The 23,341-nt window shown below is 42.8% G+C and overlaps 1 protein-coding gene across 1 annotated transcript; it reads right to left on the bottom strand.

Annotated features, from left to right (window-relative positions):
* Window positions 1–656: 656 nt before the first annotated feature.
* PDIA4 (protein disulfide isomerase family A member 4) lies at window positions 657–22,211 on the bottom strand. The gene is made up of 10 exons (XM_084857741.1): window positions 22,073–22,211; window positions 18,950–19,115; window positions 17,278–17,483; window positions 16,125–16,263; window positions 14,822–15,027; window positions 11,911–12,069; window positions 9,509–9,660; window positions 7,053–7,209; window positions 6,729–6,962; window positions 657–6,034 (listed from the first exon to the last, which is right to left on the bottom strand). Exons 1-10 carry the CDS (start codon window positions 22,164–22,166, stop codon window positions 5,619–5,621), a joined length of 1,929 nt encoding a protein of 642 aa, XP_084713867.1. The 5' UTR covers window positions 22,167–22,211; the 3' UTR covers window positions 657–5,618.
* Between the last annotated feature and the right edge of the window lie 1,130 nt (window positions 22,212–23,341).

Genomic DNA, 23,341 nt, shown 5'->3' with positions numbered 1-23,341 from the left:
TTCCACTCAGAACAGGGCACTGCTGATCTGTAAAAGAGACAAGTAATGTATATCATAGCAATTTTATTTACCTATTTATTTTACTGTAGTATCAATAGCCCTTTGCAAATGTTGAGGTTTTGGTGGGGAAGGAAACAATCACATTTTATACAACAGATGCACAGGCCGTTCATCTACCAGGTGCTTCCTGGTAACCATAATAATGTTTGAAAGGGAAAGATGTGCTTAAGAAGAAACACATGGGGACAAAAAGGTATTTCTCACAGCTGGGGGTCTGTGAGTACCTTGTTTTTATAAACAGAAGTCTCCATTTCAAGCTTTCTGGATGTTAATCAGGAAGCACATAGTAGAATCATCTGTCACCTAATAATTCATTTACTTTTTTTGTTGTTAAGGTTCAGAAGAGAAAGGTAGCATTGAAGGCAGACATATTGCTGTGCAGGGGGAAGGAGAGAGCCTGCAACCCTGCAGTGAAATAAAGAGCTTTACTATGGCCTACCTAGGGTTGACACCTGTTTTCCTGACAACAGAATTTCAGCAGGCATAGATTTCCCCATCACGGCAAACATAGAACAGTTCAACGTTATTGTTGATCAATTCCCCTCTCAGTCTGCTTGGTCTTCTACAGAGAGATAATTTCTTTCAAGACTGACAATTTCTGATTTATTCAATGAACAGCACAAATGCCCTCACGGTATTTATTGTGCTAATGAATGCCTATGGATTTTGTCACTTTGATCTATAGTTTAAATGATAAAAATGTTCCTTCATTCTGTTGTTGTTGTTCAGTCGTTAAGTCGTGTCCGACTCTTCGTGACCCCATGGACCATAGCACGCCAGGCCTTCCTGTCCTCCGCTCTCTCCCGGAGTGTGCTCAAATTCATATTCATTGCATCGGTGATGCTATCTAGCCATCTCATCCTCTGCCGTCCCCTTCTCCTTGTGCCTTCAATCTTTCCCAGCATCAGGGTCTTTTCCAGTGACTTTTCTCTTCGCATTAGGTGGCCAAAATATTTGAGCTTCAGCTTCAGTATCTATCCTTCCAATGAGCACTCAGGGTTGATTTCCTTTAGGATGGACTGATTTGACCTCCTCGCAGTCCAGGGGACTCATAAGAGTCTTCTCCAGCACCACAGTTTGAAAGCATCAACTCTTCGGCGCTCAGCCTTCCTTGTATTCCAGCTCTCACAGCCATACATTACTACTGGGAAAACCATAGCTTTGATTAGACGGACCTTTGTCGGCAAGGTGATGTCTCTGCTTCTTACTATGCTGTCTAGGTTTGCCATAGCTTTCCTCCCAAGGAGCAAGCGTTTTTTAATTTCATGGCTACATCACCATCTGCAGTGATTTGGGAGCCCAAGAAGATAAAATCTGTCACTGCTTCCATTTCTTCCCCTTCTATATGCCAGGAAGTGATGGGGCCAGATGCCATGATCTTCATTTTTTTAACGTTGAGTTTCAGACCAGCTTTTGCACTCTCCACTTTCACCCTCAACAAGAGGCTCTAGTTATTTTATTCTGGAGGACTTTACCAGTCATGTTGTACGATTTGCCATGCTAATAGCAAGTACTTAAGTTTTTAGGGCATTTCAATAGTTTCATGCAAACAAAACAATCTCCAACAGTAATGTGACACTCTTGAATAATCAAGCCTTCCATTGTCCTTGTACACATTGCTTTCAATTCCTTCATCTAGGAATCAGTATTTAAAAGAAACCTAGATTCGCTTTGGACCAGTTTCTGCAAAGCTGTATTACTCAGGATCTCATTCCATTGTGTTTTCTAATCATTGTTAGTTCAAATTAGGGATGTACAAAATGTACTTACTGTTCCGATCCAGGGCATCTGCGGTGCGGTGTCCCTCCCCCAGCTAGCTCCGCTCTGCAGAGCCGCCGACCAGGGCTGCCCACAGCCGGATTCTGGCCACTGCCGGGCTGCTGCGTCCGCAAATGGCGGCCACTATGCCGGCCACCATTTGCGTCCCTGCCAAGCCGTGATAGGCTACATAAGTACTTAACGTAGCCTATCACAGCAGAGAGCAGGGGCGCAAATGATGTAGCGGCTGCCATTTGCACCCCTGCTCTTTGCCATGATAGGCTATGTATTTACATAGCCTATCACGGCAAAAGGCAGCCGTGCTAATGGCGGCCACCATTTGCAGTTGCAGCAGCCCGGCAGCGGCTGGAAGACAAGCCAGAGCTGCTGCTGCATTCACCGCCAGCGCATCTGCTGCCAGGTAGGTAGGTCCGTCCTGGGGGGGGGGGGAGAGGCTGTTCCGCCATAGACTCTGGGGAGCCGGATTCCAAAGAATCCGGCCTCACTGGAGTCCGTGGCAGATTTCTCCAACATCCCTAGTTCAAATTAATGAGAACACTGTCAGAGCACTCGCACATATATGCCAGCTGTTCCTGGAGGGGATTCTTTACAGCCCCCATGTAACCCAGCAACAGCAATAAAAGGCTTTACAAAATGGTCTTAGGTTCTGGATCATGTATTTTCCAACCCTCCAATGGAGGCTGCAAGTTATTCAGAGCCTGGCTACAAGTTACATTCATCGTATCAAAAGAAGTCATATCCAGGTCAGACTCATGACTAATGGAAGTCTGAGGTGAAATTACACTTAACATGTAGTACCCCGAATGTTATTTGAATGTATGCACATTCTGGGATGTACTGCAAATCTATACTTAAGTGCTATTAGAAAAACACCCATTATAGTAGTCAGCAGTACAAATGGCAATAAAAAAAAATGTAATTCAGGAGAACTGTCCAACTCTTTAGGTTGGAGAAGCGGTGATTATGTAAAACCAGCAAAACAAAAATTCATCCCCCCATTGATTCCATTCTTTCTCTTCAGAAGTACATTAATTTGTTCTTAGTAGCTTAGCATCTGCTTGTGTTGTCTGATTACATATGTAAATTATTTTTATATTATGTACAATATTGCATTTTTAAGGTTTCTAATCTTTGTAAACCACCCAGAGTACTTCAGCTATTGGGGCGGTATAGAAATGTAATAAACGAAACTCCCCTAAACAGCAATTTTAAGTGGAAAGGGTCTTCACGCCTCACCGATTTGGCCATGTTCATTCTTTCTGGATGTATTAATTTAACTTGTTTTAAAATGTGTGGCAAGCACAGCCTTGTGTTACTTTATGAGTGATAGAACTGTCAGTGTAGCATAGACCAAGAATCTGCCATGGTAAGTGTGAGTGTCCCCCATGCATGGGGTTAGCTTAAAACATAACAGGGGAAAGGCTCCAAGTTAGGATGCCACACATTAAAGCAGCCTCCTAAACTCTTTGCGGCTGATCAAGAATTGCAAGAGGAAAGAAGCTTCATGCAGACATTGAAATGCACAGAGAAAAAGGGTACAGTGTTTACAGGTACAGTATACACCATGCTATAGCAATTTTGCCATCTTTGTTTCAAGGCTGTTTAAAATGACTTTGAATCTCTCCTCTGAGAAAATAAGGCTTGTAAAAAGATTGCTTTTGCAACATTCAGAGCAGATACTCCTGCTGGCAATCCACCAACTCCTTTTCACCCCACTCCCCCAGGGATCGTCTTTCCCAGGCCTGACTCCAAGGGGTGTGGCAAAGTTGAGCATTTGTCAGGGCCCAAGAGCCATAGAGGACCCACTACCCTATCAGTGCTACCATTTCCATTTTCCATAAAAGAGGGAAAGCAGATCAGATGCAGCTTAAGAGAAATCTCAAGTTTGCATATCCCTGCTTCTACTGGATTAGGGTGCTGCACCTTAGGACCCCCAAAATTCCAGAGACAGTATGGCCTCTCCCCCATCCTACTGAGGGGAAGAATGCCAGACTGGAAGCTCAAGGATCGATACCTGCCCCCCTGCATAGATGTAGTCTTTGGCTGTAAGTTAAGCATCTTACTGTCCATTTCCCCCAAGCACTCATAGTGAAAGTGGCAATGCAATTCTACACATGGCTTTACAGTCTACAAAAATGAATACATGTATGAACCAGCATCACATATATGACTTCACTTGATTATACAATAAGGAGTGTGTCCAACACTAGAAGTCCTGCTGTGTTTAATAGGACTGATGCCTTAGTAAGCATATTTAGAATTGTTGCGCAAGGGCTGGTTCACTTATGCATAGCCATCACATAAGGTTATCACACACGAGAGGGCTTTCAGTGGCCCCCACACCGTTGGAACAAGTTGCCATCCATTGGAGGTCCACTATGGTCCACCACTGCATGCTTTTAAGAAGTCCTTAAAAACAGGTTTTACCATGGCCTTCTCCCGATATGCTATTGTTGCTGTTACTGCTGTTATCGTTGTTGCTGGTTTTATTGTTGGCTTTTGTTTTTATTGCTTAATAGTTTGTTTTTATGTATTTTACTGCTATAAGCCACCTTGGAAGGGCTTCTGCCCTGAAAGGTGGCCAAGAAATGTTTTAAATAAGGGCTACAGTATTAAGTGATAATGAGAATTTGCATATGAACAAGTCACCTCAAAAAGCACTTTGCGCTACTAACAAGGAGCAGAGCTCAGCATTAATGCAGAGATGAGTGTCTCCTACAGCAAAAAACAAAAGTGTAATTTACTGAAGAGAAACTGACCCAGGAAGGGATATACTTCTGGCCGACATGGTTATAAGGAAAAAGTAAATGCACCAGCCCACCATTTAGTTACAGCCTGACCTACAGGGCACAAGCACCACCCCAAACATTTGGAAAAGAAATAAAAGCTAAGACCCCAAGAGGAATTCGGGGGAGGGGAGGAGGGGTAAGCAGGAAGCATGGCAGCAGAGAGTATTACCTTGGAATAGATATTGATTTATTCCCAGATCTTTGCATTGCAATGGCCAAGTGATGTTGCTCCTGGCCAGCTAAAACAATGACATTCAAAACTGATGTGATTTGGGGCTAAAACAGACATTTAAAATATGTATCTTAGCAGCTACATCTTTCATTTTTAGGGCCCCCAATGCAGATCTTAAAAGCCCCCTAGAGTTCCTGCTAAGGTCCCAATGTGGATTGGGGCCCCTGTACTGTAGCCTACTCTACAGTAAAAACAAAACGCATATCTGCTAGGCACAGATTTAGAGAATGCCTGCTACAGCCCTTACATTATGAACAAATTTCACAGGAATTGTGGTTGGCTGGGAGATCAATTGCTAAAAGAAGGCACAGACACCACTTTAATTTAGAATTATTCTTCTGCTCTAAACGTAGACATACAAAATGAAAGACCTGAAAGTATCAGTTCATATATTGCCACATGTCTGGCCACACACGAGAGAGGCACTCTTCATTTACACATTCCTGTCCTATTAATAAAGAGACACAAACAACTGTTAAGGTATTATTAAAGCTTTGCTTTGGAGTAGGGAGAAAAGAATCAAGTTCAAGTTAGTCACAAAAAATAATGTATTGTTTCTCCGATCAAAACTGGCAAACTAATAAAAAAACATTCACATCAAAAAGTTCAGTGTTCAGATTTGTTTTGTCATACAAAAATCTCATACTGCATTGTTTTGCTACCCCAAATCCCCTTTGCTTCAAATGCTGCATTGTTCCCCCCCAATCAATCTTCCAGTAACTTTGCAATGGCCCTGTTATGCACAATCTTTGTTCCATCTAAAGTTCTTCTTTTGTTCTGCTTAGCTTGGTAGCATGTTCTTCTACGAATTTGCTCAAGCTCTCCAAATCTCTTTCCCCACTTTCAAATTTAATAGGATTCTTTTTCTTGTTGCTGGGAGCAAAGTAGATGGTGGGAAATCCTTCTGTTTTGTAGTTGTCATTGGGGACATCATTGGCAGTCGCATCCATTTTGGCGATGACCAGATTTTTCTGGTTCTTGTATTTTTTACCCAGCTCAGTATAGATGGGCTCAAGTTTCTTGCAGTGTCCACACCAGGGAGCATAGAACTCTATGAGAACATCAGCATTTGGATCCATCACTATGGACTCAAATGTTTTACCAACTACAGTCTTCACAGGACCCTTGTTATTTTTTGGTATTGGCTGGGATTTCACAATGGGTTTCAGTTTACCTAGAAAAGGAAGTAAGAGGAACACTGTCATACAAAGACCATGTCTGCTATAATTACCTTTGCAGAAGTAACCCACAAAGGTTAGTAGCCCACCAATGCTAGTAGTTTTATTAGTGCCTTAAACCAAAATGCAAGACACGGTCCCAACTTTTGTTAAGTTTTCCTTCCTGGTCACAAGGGGCGATTCTTATTTGCCACAGGTGATCGTGCAAGAGGTTACTTACAAGACTAGACCACAAGCTTCTTCAGTTCGGTAGAAAATGCTTTTCAGAGCATTTGGCACATATTAATCCACAGGAAAGAAAAATCAAAGATTACCACGCCATCCCCTTCCCACAACCCCTCACTTTCTGCTTAGCATCCAACCTGGTATTGAGTTCTGAAGAACTCAAAATCTTGCTCACTATTTTGAGATAATCTGAGTGGTTCTAATGAAGGTAATGCCCTAACAAAATAACATCATCAGGCATGCAAAGAATAGGACAAGATGTTCCAAGGGATTTTTGATTAAATCCTACTCCACCTATTCAAAGGATAGAAAGCTGAGTTAGTATTCTCTTTATACGGTGTTACATCCAGGTTTTTTAACTTCTGGGAGAAAAAGTACTAGCCCCAAAGGCATTATTACATATCAGTTAGTCACTCTATACCCGAACTAAAAAGAAAGACCGTCTACAACTCAACCACAATTTACCTTTTTTAAATGACAAAACAAATTCCCTCAGCACATCAGAGTCAAACTCTTCTGGATCCATGGCATATTTCTTGCCACCTTCATCGAAGATGGCAGCATTAACATCCTCTCCGCTGTCGATCAGTCCCAGATCCTTTATCTCAGAAGAATAATCTTCCTCATCAGCAATTGCAAAAGTATACTCTGGGAAGTCCTTAGCCACCTCTAAAACCTTGTTTCGCCAGTACTGAGTAGCTGAAGACACCAGACACAAAACAAAGTTAGAGATTTCTTGTTTGTTCTGAATGAGGTCTTTAAAAGATGAGCAGTTTTAGGTATACTTACCAACACGATAGTCAAAGCTGAAGTCTACACTATAATAAACAACTACCAGAGGTTTCTTAGCGTATCTCTTAGCATCATTGGTGGTCTTGCGATGACCAACAAGAGGTAAGGCATGTTTCAAAACATGACTTTTCATTTCAGCAGCATCAGTGGATTCCTGTTAAGAGAAACAACAAAAACAGATCTAGAGGATGTGACGCCTGAAAGAGTTCACATCACACAGAACATCATTCATGCACAGATCCTAACTTAAACAACACCTTTACAGAAGAACCTTACAGTCTATGAAGTTTATTGAAAATACTTTACACTGTCCAGCCTCAGGAAGCCTGAGTGGAACGATATACTCATTTATTCATTCATTCATTCTATTTCTATACCACCCCATAGCTGAAGCTCCCTGAGTGGTTCACGGACATTAAAAACCATTAGAAATACATTATTCAAAGTACAAAAACCATTTACATAAAAACATAAACAGATAGCACACACACAGGCAACATATATCTAAAAACAATTTTTAAACTATCAACCGAAGACAACCCAGGACCTGATTAAAAACTCATCATATGCTGCCAAATGCCTGAGAGAAGAGGGCAATTTTAACCTGGTGCTGAAAAGATAACAATGTTGGTGCCAGGCAGGCCTCATCAGGAACTGGGGGCCCCCACCAAGGAGGCCCTCTCCCTTGTTGCCACCCTCCAAGCCTCCCTCGGAGGAGGCACCTAAAGGGCTTTAGAACCTGAACACCGTCTTTTAATAGCTACAGCAGGAGGGGGGGGGAACTGCCAGCCCAGATGCTGCTGATGGGGCCTCCCTGTCAGGCCCATGGCATCCACACCTTGCCCCCACAGCAATTAGGCTTAACATAAAAAGCTTCCATTGCTGCCAATGGAAACTTTTCAAAAACCCAATTGCTGCACAGCAGGGCAGTTTGCAGGAGGGAGTCACAGCTGAGGTGGGAAGGGTTAACCCTCCCCTCTCTGCACAGCCATTCATCCTTTAAAAAAACAGTGCTTAACTGCTGTGTGGGGTGGGCAGGGTGGGGCACACGGGGGGGGGGGAATGGATGTGCACATAAGAAAGTAAGTAGGCGTGGGGGTGGCTTTGGCACCAGTCCTGCTTATCACTGGCATGTATGCTAAACAGTCCTAAACACATTTCCCTAAAGGGAATGTGGCCCTTGGGAGGAAAAAGGTTCCCCACTCCGAAGCTAAAGGATTCAGGATATCATGCTGTATTACAGACAGCCTGCCTGCAATTGTTACAGGGCAACTTGGGTGACAGGTTCTGGCTATAACACTGTAGGACTCACTTCCAAATAAATGGCAAGCAAAACAGCTTATTCCACAACATGATGGCTTTATATTGGCTTTCAAACTGCTTGCTGAAGTAGGTTTCAACTGGTGGGTGCAGTTTATTTCTTTATTAATATGTTTGTAACCAATTTGCTTTTATGTTTTAATTACAATTTTGTATTTTATCTTATATTTTAGTATTGTTAGCCAACTGCAGCGCTATTTGTAGTGGAAGGTGGTATATAAATTGAACACATACATACATGTTTTCTCTCCCTCCCTTTCTCTCTGCCCCGCCCTTCTCTGTAAGAGAGATTTCTAAGCCACTCCCTCCAGTGGGATTTTTCTTTACTGGAATCTGCCTAAGAGCCACTTCCATTTTCTAAGCTTGCTTTCTCCTGCAGCTGAATAGCTCAGATTCTACACCTCCCTCACCTTGGAATTTTTCAGGTTTGCTTCAAGTGGGCATATTCAGAATTCTCACATGCTCATTTGAGTGGCTCCAGCACTCACTCCAACTTGGCCTTAAGGGTTATTAATTAAAAATTTAGGCGACCTTTAAGGGTGGAATCCTCTCAAGGCAGTGCACAGAAAGACACCCATTAAAATAGCAAAACATCAATAGAAACAATCAACATCAGCAATTAGAACTAAAACCAGAAGCACAAAAACACAGTTCAAGGAAAAGCCAACAAAAACAAGTGGTCTTCAGAGCCTGCAAAGTGTGGGGCCGCTACCGGAAAGGCCCCCTTCCCTCATCCTAGACAACCTAACCGCCCTTGGCAATGGGCATTCCATCATTTCTGGAATTTAGGGGAACGTTTTGATCAAATGCTTCCCTTTTAGCATATACACAGTACAGTTTCATTTAAGCTCTGAGCCAAGTCTGTGCAAATTCCATTATAAGCCTTTCCATCAGGTTTGCACCCAGATTGGCAATTCAGAAATAGGATACAGAAGAAAGCCCAAAATGAAAGAGCAAGATCAACTGCAACTAAGGGCCACTATTTGGGGTCTGGATCAGTGTAAGGAAACATCTGTATTTAATGAAATGGTCCACTAGATTAAAAACATAATGTGGCGCATCATGGATCAGGAGACACAAATGGCTCACTGGAAGAAGAGAGGTGATTGATCTGCATTGACATAAGTACTCACTTTAATATCCAAAACATGCATTTTAGGCTCATATTTTGATTGAAATTTTTCAGGCTGCATCACCACCACTTTCCCAGGATTCACTTTCAAAAAGTTTAAAATTTCTTTGCTGAAGGTATGATGGAACTTGTATTCTTCTCTCAAACTGTTAGCTGAAAAGAACAGAAAAGTTGGAGGGAACATCCCCAAAGAAAAGTTAGGAAGTTGTTTTCCATCTCTGCTCCAGCAATCCAAATACTTTACATAGCATTAGCATCCTTATGCCTGCAACTCTAGAATAGGGGTGGGCAACTTCAGGATGTCCATGGGCCAATTCCTCCGCACTGGTCCTGGTGTAGGCTGCACGCCTGCTGTCACTAACGCAATGCCAGAAGAAGTTTAAATAAAGCAAAAAAGTTGGGTTTGCTGCTGAATTTCTTAAACAATTTGGGACTAAGTTACCTGAAGGACCCGCCTTCACCTGTATCAGCCTGCCTGCACTTTAAGATCTGAAAGAGAGACCCTTCTCATTTGCCCACCTGTGAGAGCAGTCAGATGGGTGATTACACTTGAGAGGGCCTTCTCTGCAGTGGCCCCACATCATTGGAACAAGCTACCATCAGAGGTCCACCATGCTCCTTCACTGCAGACTTTTAAGGCCTTGAAAACATATTATTTTACTTGGGCCTTCTCGTGATATGACTGCTATTGTTGCTGTTACTGCTGTTAACATTGTTGCCGGTGTTATTGTTGGCTTTTATTGTTGTTTATTGTTTTTATCACTTTTAATATTTTAACTGCTTATGGAATTATTGCTGTAAGCCGCCTTGGGAGGGCTTCTGCCCTGAAAAGCAGCCAAGAAATATTTTAAATAAAAATAAATAAATAAGAATTTGGTGGCAAACTGCAACTCCCCCCTTTCTCCAGTTTAAAAAAAAAGCACAGCGAGGCCAAGGGGGCCAAATGGGGCCTACGTATGAACATATCTGAAACACACTGTGAGACAAGGCTTCTCAAATTTTACATGCAAACTCAAGAATTAAGCGCTACCAACCTCCATATGCACTTGGAAGCTCACAGAAGGGCAACCCTGGTTTGTTCCTGGCACAGGTAATCAGAGGACTATCGCCTATTTATCAGGTGGTTCCCATGGGTTAATAGCCACTGCCAGACCTACCCTCCATGAATGTGTTTAACCCTTTTCTTAAACAGCACCTTTGCTTAATGGGCAGTACCACATCTTGTGGTAGTGAATTCTGTAATTATATGCTGACCCAGATCAGGGATCTGGAGCTAGCATTCTGAGAATGAGCTGTGGTAGGCCTTGGGCTCACCGCATACACTTCCCTCCTCCCTCAGGGGAAGGCAAGATGCAGTGCATTGAAAACCAGAAATGGAGGCCTTTAATCACCTTCCGCCGTGCTCAGAGGCAAGAGGGCCAAGCGCACGATTCCAAGTCTTGCTGGGCTTGTCACTCCATCGGAGCTGGGCTATTGTGTCTGGTAGTACTTTCTATTGTCTGACCTGAATTTATTGCCAATATATTTCACTGGATGGCCAAGAGAGAAAATTACCCTATTTTCTCCACACAGTGTAGAATTTTTATGAACTTCTCTCATGTCTTAGTTGTCCTCCCTCTCCCAATTTCCATTAGGGTGCAATCCTATGCATGTTTAGACAGAAAAGAAGTCCTACAACTCCCAGCTGTGAAGACTGTAGTTGGTAAAACATTTGAGTCCATAGTGATGGATCCAAATGCTGATGTTCTCATAGAGTTCTATGCTCCCTGGTGTGGACGCTGCAAGATACTTGAGCCCATCTATACTGAGCTGGGTAAAAAATACAAGAACCAGAAATGCTGGACTAGATGGATGCTTGGTCTGATCCAGCATAGATCTTCTTATGTAGGCCTTTTTCCCCCACTACCTAAACATGTGTAGGATTGCACCGTAAGTTCCACAGGTTTTTTCATGCCTCCTCTGCATGAAAAATATGTTCTCATATATGAAAAATATATGGTGTGTGTGTGTGTATATGTTCTCATATATGAAAAATATTCTCTCTCTCTCTCTCATAGCATCAAAAATATGTTCCCATATGTTCTCCTCCGATTTGTATATTAGTCCTTCTGCTCTTGGTCTGGAACTAGCAGGGAGACTGTGCCTCTTCATTCAAAGAAAGCAAGAGGAGAATGGCAGAAAATGGATGTAGCCAACCTTTTGAGAGCCAATATGGAGCTGCAGTTACAAGACAGAAAAATACAATTTTAATATTAACTCCTCAAGTTTTGACTATCTACCAGCTGAAGGAAATTCTGCCCTGGTACTATGCACTCTCATAATGGTTTGTAAAGCACTTTCCATTTGTAGGTAGGCAGAGAACAATTTTTGACAAGTTATTTATAAATAAAAGGAAACGCTTACCAGCATCTTGATACAGTTGGTAGGCTGGGTCCTGGTCTCCTTTAAATACACCGATGATGATAACATCATCTCCATCTTTCATAAATTCCTGTACCTGTTTGTTAGCCTGTATTTGTTTGGATGGAGGACCAGCCTGTTCTATCATGTAATCAACAATTCCTTTAACAAAAGATACAGTCTCATGTTACTGCTTGGAAAAACAACAACATTAGGTTACAAGCATTTTGTTTTAAAATTAGGTTTTTTCTACACAAGGATGTTAATCTGCTGTATCTACTTTCAGTTTTGTTGCAGAATTGAGACCTGAGCATTACACGAAGATAATATATAATGGATAATCCTTTCCAACTTTTCTTCTTCATAACCTCTAGGTGGCACTGTGGTATAGCAAAACAGAGCAAATACACTAGTGGAAGAAGTGTTTTCTTTTGCTTTCACAAATATTGCATTTTCCTGCTCTAAAAAAACTCGCCAGAAGTGCTCTTTAAAAACAGAAGCAAAACTGGAGGGTCATGAGTCATCTAAAGAACCTGTAAACAACCATGAGTAGGGAATGATGAGCACACAATAAATGCCTCATATAGGAAAAGATTCAAAAGACTGTTCACTAAGTTCTAAAGACCAGGATTTGATTTTGGTTCCTTGTCTTATGAAGTACTGAACCTGCAGTTCCAACAAACTGAAACCTGTATTTATTCTTCTAGAAAATGTAATTACATCTTAAAAATAAAGGACACGTAAAGCTCAGAAATTGTGCTTTGGAATTGTAATATTTTGAAATAATGGATATTCCACAGGTGGGTTTTTTTTTTCTTTTTGAACAGACAACTTTTCTAAGCGCTCTTCTCTTCTGAAAGCGGCACTAAGTGGAGATAACGTACATGCTGCTATCTTTTAGGTGCCAGGCAAAGACTTTTGTTTTCCTGGACCTTTTAATTGTTGATATGGTTTTATCTTTGCTAGCCATTTTAACCTTTTATTATTGCTTTATTGTTTGCTGTTTTCTTGGCTACTGTATTTTAATGCTATCTAATGGAACACTCTGAAAGTTTTCAAATTGAAAAGTGTAATAACCATAATAATAATAGTTATTCTTCTTCTTCAGGACCAAATACAACAAGTCGAGTCAAGACTCAAGCAGATTAAAAAAAATACTATCATTCTACAGTACAGATTTTACCCAATACTTAGAGCTCTTTCAAAATGTTACCTTTGTGGTGTGATTACTGCTTGTCTGAGACTGGTTCCCATGGGGCTTTGCTAAGGCCGCATATTCAACATCATGTGAATCATAGAGATCATACAAGTACATCTCATACCAGGGTCAGCAGCCCTGGTGGGGGTACAGTGCGAGGGGGGAGATGCTAGTGTGGAAAATGCCCAAGTGATGAGGAACTTGAAACAATACTAACGCAATATGAAGACAGTGACTGCGTGACAAGGGTTATGCTGGAAAAGGCCTAACATCCAAATAGTGTCTACCTTTAGCCTTCGATGTGTAGGCCCAAGTTAATTGCATCACTGTACTCCACAGCACTGATGGTTTTTTAAATTACATCATTTTGGCAATCTACCTGTCCATCACACCCAAGAGAAGAAACATAAAATCTACTGACAAAGAGGTAGTTTCAAAGTCATGCTAAGACTTCTTCAAATTTGCTCATATCTGTGCCTTTACAATTAAAACTCCCTATTGGATTTTCTACGCTGCCCCCTTTGACATCACACCATACAACTCACTCAACCATGCGGGCAGTCCTGGACGAATGTAATTTGTTTTCTATATAAATGCAGATATGGCTAGCAGCAGCAGCTTCAGGATCACTTTCATGGCATACTCCCAGCTCTATGATCTGGGAAGTTGCTGCTGGCCATCTCCCATGATCTCAGAGATATTACTGGACTGTTCGAGGGTGTAGCTGCAATTGTACTTTAGGCTTTTAGTACTGTCTAGGCCGGATGTTTTACACTGGCGTTTGTTGTCTTTATGAATCTTGGCCATTTTATTACTGTATCAGTTTCTTAATCATAATGAATTTTATGATTATAAGGCACCTTGGGAGAACTCCTGACCTGAAAGGCAGCCCAGAAATGTTTTAAATAATATTGTGTTTTGCCCATGTGAATATGTGCCTGGAAAAGGCCAGGTCTGCCTGGATGTGCACGAAATGTATTCTTGTCAATCGTTTTCAAACTGTATCTGGAGAACCCTGGAGTTCAACAACTTCAGGGTTTCTTGATAAGAAAAATCAAGTTTAGTAGCAGGCAAGTCTCCTGGAAAGGAAGTCTACCTGCCCATCTCTGCTGTCCCTCTCCTCCACAATGTGTAATCACAGGTAAGAGACAGACGTGCGCTTTCAGTTCACACAGAGAAATACTGAGGCCTGACAATCCTAGCCATCAACCTGCATGAACTGAGTGTGCAGCCCTAGAATCTTCTGCAATGCACTAGGATTCTGTGGTAGAACTCTAGTGGTTATCAGGAGTGGATAGGGCTCAGTGAAGCTAAAAATTAAACCTTATTATATGAAAAGGCCCCAAGAGAAACAGGGTTTCTTTCTTTCTCTCCCTCAGTAATTTATTGCTTGACTCTGAAGAGTGTCCATAACATTACAAATCAAGGTGCCTATAGTGACCAATAATAGGAAGTATAAATGCTGCAGCACAGAGAATATAGCTCCAGTATAGGAACTCCAAGGGGTAGGTTTGAAATTGTCTTATGAGTTCTAAGACACAGAACAGGTCAGAGCACAGGACTACAGCTGATGCTGAAATCCCAGCTCGCCTGCAGACAAACTCCGTGGCTCATAGCGGTCAAATTCAAAAGTTTCAATTCCTAGTCTATAAAATGCAAATGGGATCAGACTCACAGATTTATTGCAAAAATGAAAGTCAAGGTACTTCACCATACCATATTTTTCTCTTGGGCCGTTATAGTCAAAAGGTTTGCCCTTGCGGAAAATCTTGAGAGATGGGTATCCAGACACGTCAAACCTCTTTGCAAGATCCGTTTCAGCGATAGCATCAACTTTTGCAAGGGGGATAGGAGGGGTACGCTTGCCAAGCTCCTTAGCTGCTTTCTCATATTCCGGAGCTAACCTTTTGCAGTGTCCACACCTAGATGGGGGGTGGGGAAGAGACAGTGGTAATTTCAGTGTTGGAAGTTCTCAAATTGGGATTTCAATTTTTTAAAGTAGAGATAATTTATTCTCATCTGGGGGATAGAGAAGAAAGATAATATAGTTTCTGTTCTTAACATGTTAACATAAAGTGAGTGAGCATGCATTTACACGGGTTACATCCCTAGATCCAGATGTGAATGCCACATTATCAATTTCTCAGGTAAGTGTCCTGGATATGTAGAAGGTTCGAGAGTATTGTCAACATTTTAAGCTAGATGCACAAGCTCACGTGCAAAAGAGGAAAGTTGTACACAAAGCGCTGGTTCTCAGCTCTATACTTCAGATTATAACAAAACTTATGATCTGAATCAGTAAAAAATTGATGTAGCTTTAGATCAGTTTCATATCAGAAAACACATCCACCACCTCCCCCCCAAAAACGGGTTTCTACTGTTTAGAGCTGTGCTTCCCCCAATGGGAAACATGATATGATATGGTTTCAAAAGGACGGACACATATGTGGAACCTTGTTCATATATTTTCTCCTCTTAAAACAGTATTTCCAAACGTATCTGTAGAGATAATTCTAATCTGCATTGAGATCTAGCTTACTGAATGAATGCCCATCTATGTCCAAGCACAGCACACAGGAAGGTGGCAATAAAAAGACAACTTTGCAGATCCCCACCTAAAAATATTAACAGTTTTAAGTTAATAAGAATACATGCCAAAAATCTAAGAAAACCACAGGATTTTAAATTTATTTCTTAACACTAAAGGCCAGAAAGAGCTGAATCAGAACTGGGTGTATGCCTCATACATGGCTATACCCATTATGACTACCCCTAATAAGAGATTAAACTCTGAAGAGATAAATGCCACAATCCAGTGATGAATACATACCACATCCCCCCACCCAACAGGCTGAAACACCATGGAATTGGAAGTAAAAGGATTCCATAAGGCCAGGTTCTGCATGCCCTGTAATTCTGAATCAGGGCCAGGGGATGCAAAGCCAACTCATTGTTCTGTATCCAAGGAAAAAAAACGTTAAGATCTGTGAAAGCTAGAAAATACACTATTCCACCGTACCATGGAGCATAGAATTCAACCAGAATTATGTCAGCCTCATTCACTGTTTCATCAAAGTTATCTTTCGTCAAGATTAATGTGGCTTCAGGTGGAGGGATCCAATCGGGCTGGGACACTTCTTTCACTTTAGCCACAATTTCTAAAGAGAGAATGCAGAGAGGCACAAAGAACAAGTCTTTACTCTTAACTTGCAAAATTGATGTCATTTTGATGTGTGTGGTTTATGCAAAGAGATGGTTTGTATACCGCCAGGACTTCAGGAGTGCATGCATAGCATCTCACCCCATGTGAGATCCAGGGCACAGGGCAGGTTGTGCCCTCGTCACAATAGGGTTCTCTAATTGAGCTCTTCTCATTCCCATGAGGGAAACATATGGCATCCATTCCCTTATGCAGAAGGGGTGAGCTCGGGAATACTATTGGGGTGCAGGCTAGAAGTATTCCTTGACATTAAGAATCAAGCCTATCCCTAGCTTCATACACAAGTCCCATGACCCCTCACCATTTTTACACTGCCTAGGGCTGATGGGAATTATAAGCCAAAACATCTGGAGAGCCACAAGTTGCCCAGGCCTGAGCACAGACCCATCATGGATTCCGTTTTTAGTCATGCTACAGTGAGACAGCACACTAGGAAACTGGCTTTTTATACCAGCTGTTATACACTTGGGAGGACTGCAAAACTGGCTGGTAGGTCAGCCATGAGCTGCCACTTGGTGACCGACTGCAACACGTGCAATTAAGTCCTTATTTGTAACTGACATTGCTCTGAAATTCTAGATATCAAGAATAGCGTTGAGTGGGAAAACTAATTTGCTCCAACCAGCACTGCTGATAAGATTTATCCCCAATCATCTTGGGAGTCTAGAAAAATCTCCAGCAAACATGGGGTATTTTTGTCTGGGGATGCCGTTGTGCCATTAAGCCACTTCAAAACATTTCAATATACCATGCTGTGGTATATGATTACTTTCCACAGCACAATGATGCAGCAAGTCTCCATGCATCCTTTTTCTGAGGTTCTCTGCCCCAAGGGGAGATGAAGACACCCCTAGTGTAGGTAAACCTTGTACACCTCCTTGTGGCAGAGCAAGATCTAACATTCCCATTTCACTGCTAATGCAGAACTAAGACAACGTATGATACTGCTTACCTGCTTCTGTTCTTGAGCCTTCATAATCCACAGGCTGACCCTTCTTCAGAATTTTGATGGTTGGGTAACCACTAACATCAAAGCGACCCGCCACAGCAGAGGCTGACGTAGCGTCTATTTTGGCAACTGGGATGGGAGGATCATTTTCTTTCAGTGTTTTGGCTATTTTTTCATATTCTGGAGCAAACTGCTTGCAGTGCCCACACCTGAAGGGTGGGGTAGGGGGGACAGAGAGAGACAAAGAATTCAGTAGGAGTCTAAAGGCGCAAGCAATCCTACGCATGTTTAGACAGGAAAAAATCTTGCAACTCCTAGCATGCCCCAGCCAGCAGTGCTGGCTGGTGAATCCTCAGAGTTGTAGGACTTTTTTCTGACTAAATGTGCATAGTATTGCACCCTTACCTTAGTATTAAATTTCTAAAGCAAAACTGGGAAACATTTGGGTATGGATAGAGTTGGTTCAATTTCAATACAGTGCTTGGCTAGATAGTACATCTAAGTCAGGGGTGCAGAACCTATTTCAGCCTAATGGCTGGATTCCGTTTCAGAGAAGCTTTCAGGGGTCGTATTCCAGTGGTAGAAGGCAAATGGAGATGGGTACAAAGGCAAAAGGGGGCAAGATCAAAATAACAGCATATTTCAGCTTAACATTCTTACTGCTAGTAACTAAGCCTTAGGAGAGGCATTTCAATCACTTAGTGTGGGAGAAAAACTGCACAAAACCCAGAAAATAACCAAAGGAGGGCTGGGAGCCTTCTGGGGAACCCCAGAGGGCCAGGTTTGGCTCTGGGGCCTGTGGTTCTGCACCCCTGGTCTAGGTGCTTTCACATCTCTATTTCAATGTTTTTTCCAAGCGTTCACACCTCTAGCTGAGAACAGAAGATTAAAAGCATCATACAGAAATCCTCTTAGATTAGATGCACACATCCATATAGTACAGAATTTGTGGGACTGTACCACTTCAGGCAACAGAAATCATGCGTGCGAATACTCTCCAGTCAAAAGTTCCTTGCTTGCAGACAGCTTATCAAGGGTCCAGCACAAACATAATGCAAGCATGGACCATGACCAGACCTTGGGATTGAACACTCCTTCCTCAGCATGAACTTTCCTTGCCCTCTAACATGATTGAGTATTACAGATAACTATGTTTTCTTCTCCTCTACATTTTGATACCTTCCACTTTTTTTGCTAACTTTGGTGGATAACTGAGGAAAAAAGAAAACCCTGAAGACATAGTACACTGATGCAAAATTAAAAAACACTAACCTGGTAGCGTCCATATTTTGGTGGAGTTCCAAGGGAATTTCTATCATAAGTGCATAATATAGTAAAAGTAAAAAAAAAATTGTAGACTCAGAATCTAACACAGCCCAGGTGTTACAGTGCCACCCATCTTAACCAGGGTTACACATAACCAAAGCTTCTCTCTGAACCAGGATTTGATATTGGAGTTTGAAGCACATTAGGAAAACTGAAATCAGAGGAAACCGGGTTAGTGTAAACCTCTGTTAATTCTGATGTCATGTTTAGTCATTCTTAAGGCTAATGGAAATTCATACTGAGGGGAGGAAAGACTATACAGTATTCACCATGGCACCCAGCAGCAAACACATCTGCAGCAGTAAGTATGAATCAACTTCAAGGCAAATGCTGGAAGCATCGAACTTACCATGGGGCATAGAACTCCAGAAGCACAGTATCCTTGCCTTCAACAAAAGTATCAAAGTTTGCATCATTCAACACCAATACACCGTTTTCCTCTTTTACTTCTGAATCGTCATCGTCTTCATCTTCGTCATCATCCTCTTCCTCAGTCTCCTCTTTGGTAACAGACTCTGATTAAGGGGGAAAGACTCAATCTGTTCTAATACACCAGGTCTGCCATTGCAGTGTACATGAAACCTACTGATACAATCCTATTTCAGTGAAGTCCTAATGTTTGGAAGGGAACTTGGTGGACTACACAAATGGGATGTTCAAAATTCCTGCTGCTGACTTGCGTGGCAGTAGCAGTTAATGAGAAGTGGCATCCTGGTCATGGAACGGAACTAGAGCTCAGCAGCCAAATATTCAGCTTGTTAGTTCAAATAAGTATGTGAAATTCAGCTCTTGGGTCTCCCTGGCCCACAGTCCCCTTGTTAGGCCTTCACAGTCCCCTTGTTAGGCCTTCACAGTCCCGCTCTATCCCTCCCCCTTCCTTTGAGGTCCCCCAAGCCCATACCAGCACCCCCTCACACCTTCAATTATATCAATGGTGCTCCCAGTGCAGGCTTGGACAATGTCCAACACCCCAAGCCCTCTCAAGGAGTTTAATATCCTTCCTAATTTTTGTTGCCTGCCTGGACCTACAAAACAAACGGCTTGTCAAGCACCCAGCAGGCCAACATTCATAGGATAATGGTTAGCATTTGGTTCCATGGGTCAAAAATTGTGCAAGCCAGTTCTAGTAAGAAACAAGAGATAAATATTTGAGATAGAGGTCTTACCATGGGATATGCTAGTGGTAGGAATTAACAAGTTGTCCTCACCATGCAATGAAATGGCACAGTGGAAATGGCCTGCTACTCTCTAAACCAAAGGTGGGAAACATGTGGCCCTCCAGGTATTGGTGGACTGCAACTTCCATCAAGCCTAGCCAGCATAGCCAATGGTGAGGGATGTTGGGAGCTTCAGTCTAGCAACATCTGAAAGGCCACACATTCCCCATCCCTACTCTAAATAAAGGAAATTGTTGTTAAAATATTTGACTACGGAGATAAGATAGGCAGTTCACTGCTCAAATCATGCCACCTGAACAACTCCTCCAATCTCACTGTGCTTACATTCAAGCTTGCAATCCTGCCTATGTTAGATTTGAGTTTCCAGTTATTAAGGGTGCAATCCTATGTATGTTTAGACAGAAAAAAGTCCTAGAACTCCCAGCATTCTCTAGCCAGCCTGGCTAGGGAATGCTAGGAGTTGTAGGACTTTTTTCTGTCTAAACATACATAGGATTGTTCCCTAATATGTGCAAGGTAAAGAAGCAGATACGTTATTGTAGGCTAGGGCTTTGCCATTGCTTATCAAAGTATCTTTCAACATGACCTATGTTGAAAGGTACCTGTATAGGTACCTTTTTCAGAACCCTTAAGACGATTATTACATTCAGTTCTAGCAGTCTCAAAAATTGTGACCCCCAGAATATATCGTGACTCTCTTCAACAAGAAGAAATAAAATAGAATGCTAGGTTAACTATGAATAGTTGGAGGGGAAAAACATTATCATTTTAAGTCAGGTATAAATAATGGGCTTTTACCTTGAATTCTGGCTTTGATCCCAGCTTACATGTATGAGCTGAACTGATTACAGGGTTTAGGCTGATTTAATTACATGTGTTTAAACCAGTATAGTTAAAGATTGTAAACATGGTCTCTCTAGAGAACTCATTTGTATGATAGAGCAAACAACTGGCACAATCCAGCATGAATTTCTACTGTCCAAACCCTGTATGTGGGATCTGTGCAATACACAACTCTATTTCTATGCTTTACCAGAAGAGTCTTACCTGAAAAATCATACAGAGATACACATACAAAGTTGCCTTGTACCCTCAGTTTATTGAACAGATCCATACTGATGGGCAGCAGCTCTCCAAGGTTTCAGAGAGGAGTCTTTCCCAGCCCTATCTTTAGATATCACTGAGCAAACCTGGGACCTTTTGCATGCATGCATGCGAAGCATAAGCTATGGCCTTTCCCTCCAAGCAAGCAATTATTGGGACCTAGCAAGCTTTTCTTTATACGTATAATCCCAAAAAGTGTACAGAAACAGAATGCATGTTGCAATATTCTTTAACTATCCTTCTGCTTTCCTTGTCCCTAAATTTACTTAAGAATTTAAGAATCATCTTGCTGGATCAGAATAAAGATCCAGCATTCTGTTTCTAACAGTGGCTGGATGCCTCCAGGAAGCTACCAAGAAAAGGCAGCATTTTGCCTTATTGCTGCCCTAGCTTCTCTACTCCAGGCATACTGCCTCTGAACATAAGAAGTCCTACTTAAGCTATCATGGCTCAATAGAACAAAGCCCTTTCTCTTTTAATCAGTCTCAGAAGCACTGAAGTCTTCTAGTCCAATAGCAATTTTTGGCCTGAGCCGAACATTTAAGAATACATTAAAGATGCATCCTTGCACAACTAAGCACTGAACACCCTTTTACACAGCAGGAGCAACAAAGCTGTTTGCCAGCACTCAATAATAACAGTTTCAGAACCCAAACTGGGGTTGTGTCCAATGTTTGTCCTACTCAGAATAGATCCATTAAAATAAATGGCCTGCAAGTATGTTGGGAAGGGTAATACCTATATCTTGCAAGCAAGTTTATTTAAATAAAATACCTTCAGGTCAAGAAAGTCTGGTCTCCAACAGTCTCCTAGTTGTTTTCTCACATGCAAAGCCCTCTCCCACCCATTTTGCTTTCCTCCACTATCTCCTCTTCTCCTTACGGCGCAATCTTATGCATGCTTAGAGAGAGAGAAAAAAAGTCGTGTAATTCACAGCACGCTGAGAGCAGGAGGACTTGCTTCTGTCCAAAGATGCATAGGACTGCGCCCTTAGTCGCTTATCCACCAGCCACTTTGCTCTGTCCGGTGCCTTCCCCGCTACGACAGAAGGCCTCTTTTTATCTCGAGGATACGCCGCTAGGCGCTCAGCTTTCTCGGGGTTTCTGGCTCGCGTGCCGACGGGCACTCCGAAGCAAGCTTTTCCCAGCTTCGGGAGATCAGCTCTTTCGTGGAGGGATGAGCCCACTTACCTTCCCTTTGCTCCTCACCCTGACATCTTGCCAATATAGCCAGCTGCGCCAGGGCCAGGAGAAGCGTTAGCAGGCACACTCGCTTGACGTTCATCTTCGCGTGTTCTTTCTTTCTCGCTCCTTCCTTCCTTCCCTCCCTAAAGGGAAGCCTCTCCTCCCCAGTATGCGATCTCCCAGGAAGTCGTCCTCTCGGATTGGCTGGGGAAAGAGACTGGAAACCTGAGCGCCCAGCCAATCAAAAGCAACCCGTCCTTGCCTGCCTGCGAAGCAGCTTCCCAGCCTCTCGTCTTTGCGGCTACTTTTCAAGAACGGCCTCTTTGCAAGGCGCTGGTCCAGCCTCTGCAGCAGCAGCTCGCCCGCTTGTTAACTACGCTGCATGCCTCCTGCCATTCTTTCCCAGTCTTAATTAGCGATAGGGGGCTGCCGCAGCTGTAGGCACAGCTGGCGCTCTGTAAGGGGGGCGCGCGCGTGAGCCGAACGTGAGCGGATTCTTTTTTTTTAAAAAAGTACAACCTTGCTCTGAGGTGCCTCTTTCTGATTGGCTAGCCTCGAAACCACCAATCACGGCTTGCCACTCGTTTGGCAACGCAACAAATCCCGGGGCGGAGAAGGAGCAAAGGGGACGAAAGGGGGGGAGGGAGTCGGTGGGTGTGGCTCGTCAGCCAGCCTGGGAAGCCACTTCGCGCTTTGGGATTGGTCCGAGGGTGACGAGGTCTCAGGAGAGGGGGGTGCGGGGGCGGGATCATTGAACGGGCGGGAGCCGTTTAGGCCGTTCCACGTCAGTTTGAGCTGTAGGGCGAGAGCGGGAGGGGTTGGTGGTGCAGTATTCCGGTTACGCCTTCCCCAGCCTGGCGCCCCCCAGATGTGTTAGACCCCCACTGGAGGCTTTCGAGTTGACGCTGGACCGCCACTTGTCAGGGGTGCTTTGACTTGGGTTCCTGCATTGAGCAGGGAGGATACTCGATGGTCTTATAGGCCCCTTCCAACCCTACTGTTCTATGATTCTACAATCCCCATTATCCTCCGCCAGCAGGGGATGATGGGAGTTGTGGCCCAACACATCTGGAGGACACCAGGTTGGGGAAGGCTGGTCTGGTTTGCCATCTTGTACATACACGATAATGAATGTGTAATAAAGAGGAGCATACCTGCACAACTTAGGCTTAACAGAATTGAGCAATATTGGTAATGGCTTTTATTGCTAATAAGGCTTATTGTAGACAATCAGTAGGACTGGTGTGAAGAACTGGGATTTTCAAGGTGAAGTAA

The sequence above is a fragment of the Heloderma suspectum genome, chromosome 5 (genome assembly GCF_057233095.1).
Source record: "Heloderma suspectum isolate Gila_16-S chromosome 5, 16-S_ref, whole genome shotgun sequence".
NCBI classification, from domain to species: Eukaryota; Metazoa; Chordata; class Lepidosauria; order Squamata; family Helodermatidae; genus Heloderma; species Heloderma suspectum.
This window is presented reverse-complemented; position numbering and strand designations above follow the sequence as displayed.

Bases quoted from the DNA above. Each gene is read 5' to 3' on its own strand.
- PDIA4 (XM_084857741.1), bottom strand. From the start codon at position 22,166: ATGAACGTCAAGCGAGTGTGCCTGCTAACGCTTCTCCTGGCCCTGGCG. The intron at 17,484-18,949 runs GTAAGTTCGATG...CCCACCCTTCAG, and splicing joins CTGGAGTTCTATGCCCCATG to GTGTGGGCACTGCAAGCAGT. The intron at 15,028-16,124 runs GTACGGTGGAAT...CCCCCCATCTAG, and splicing joins GTTGAATTCTATGCTCCATG to GTGTGGACACTGCAAAAGGT.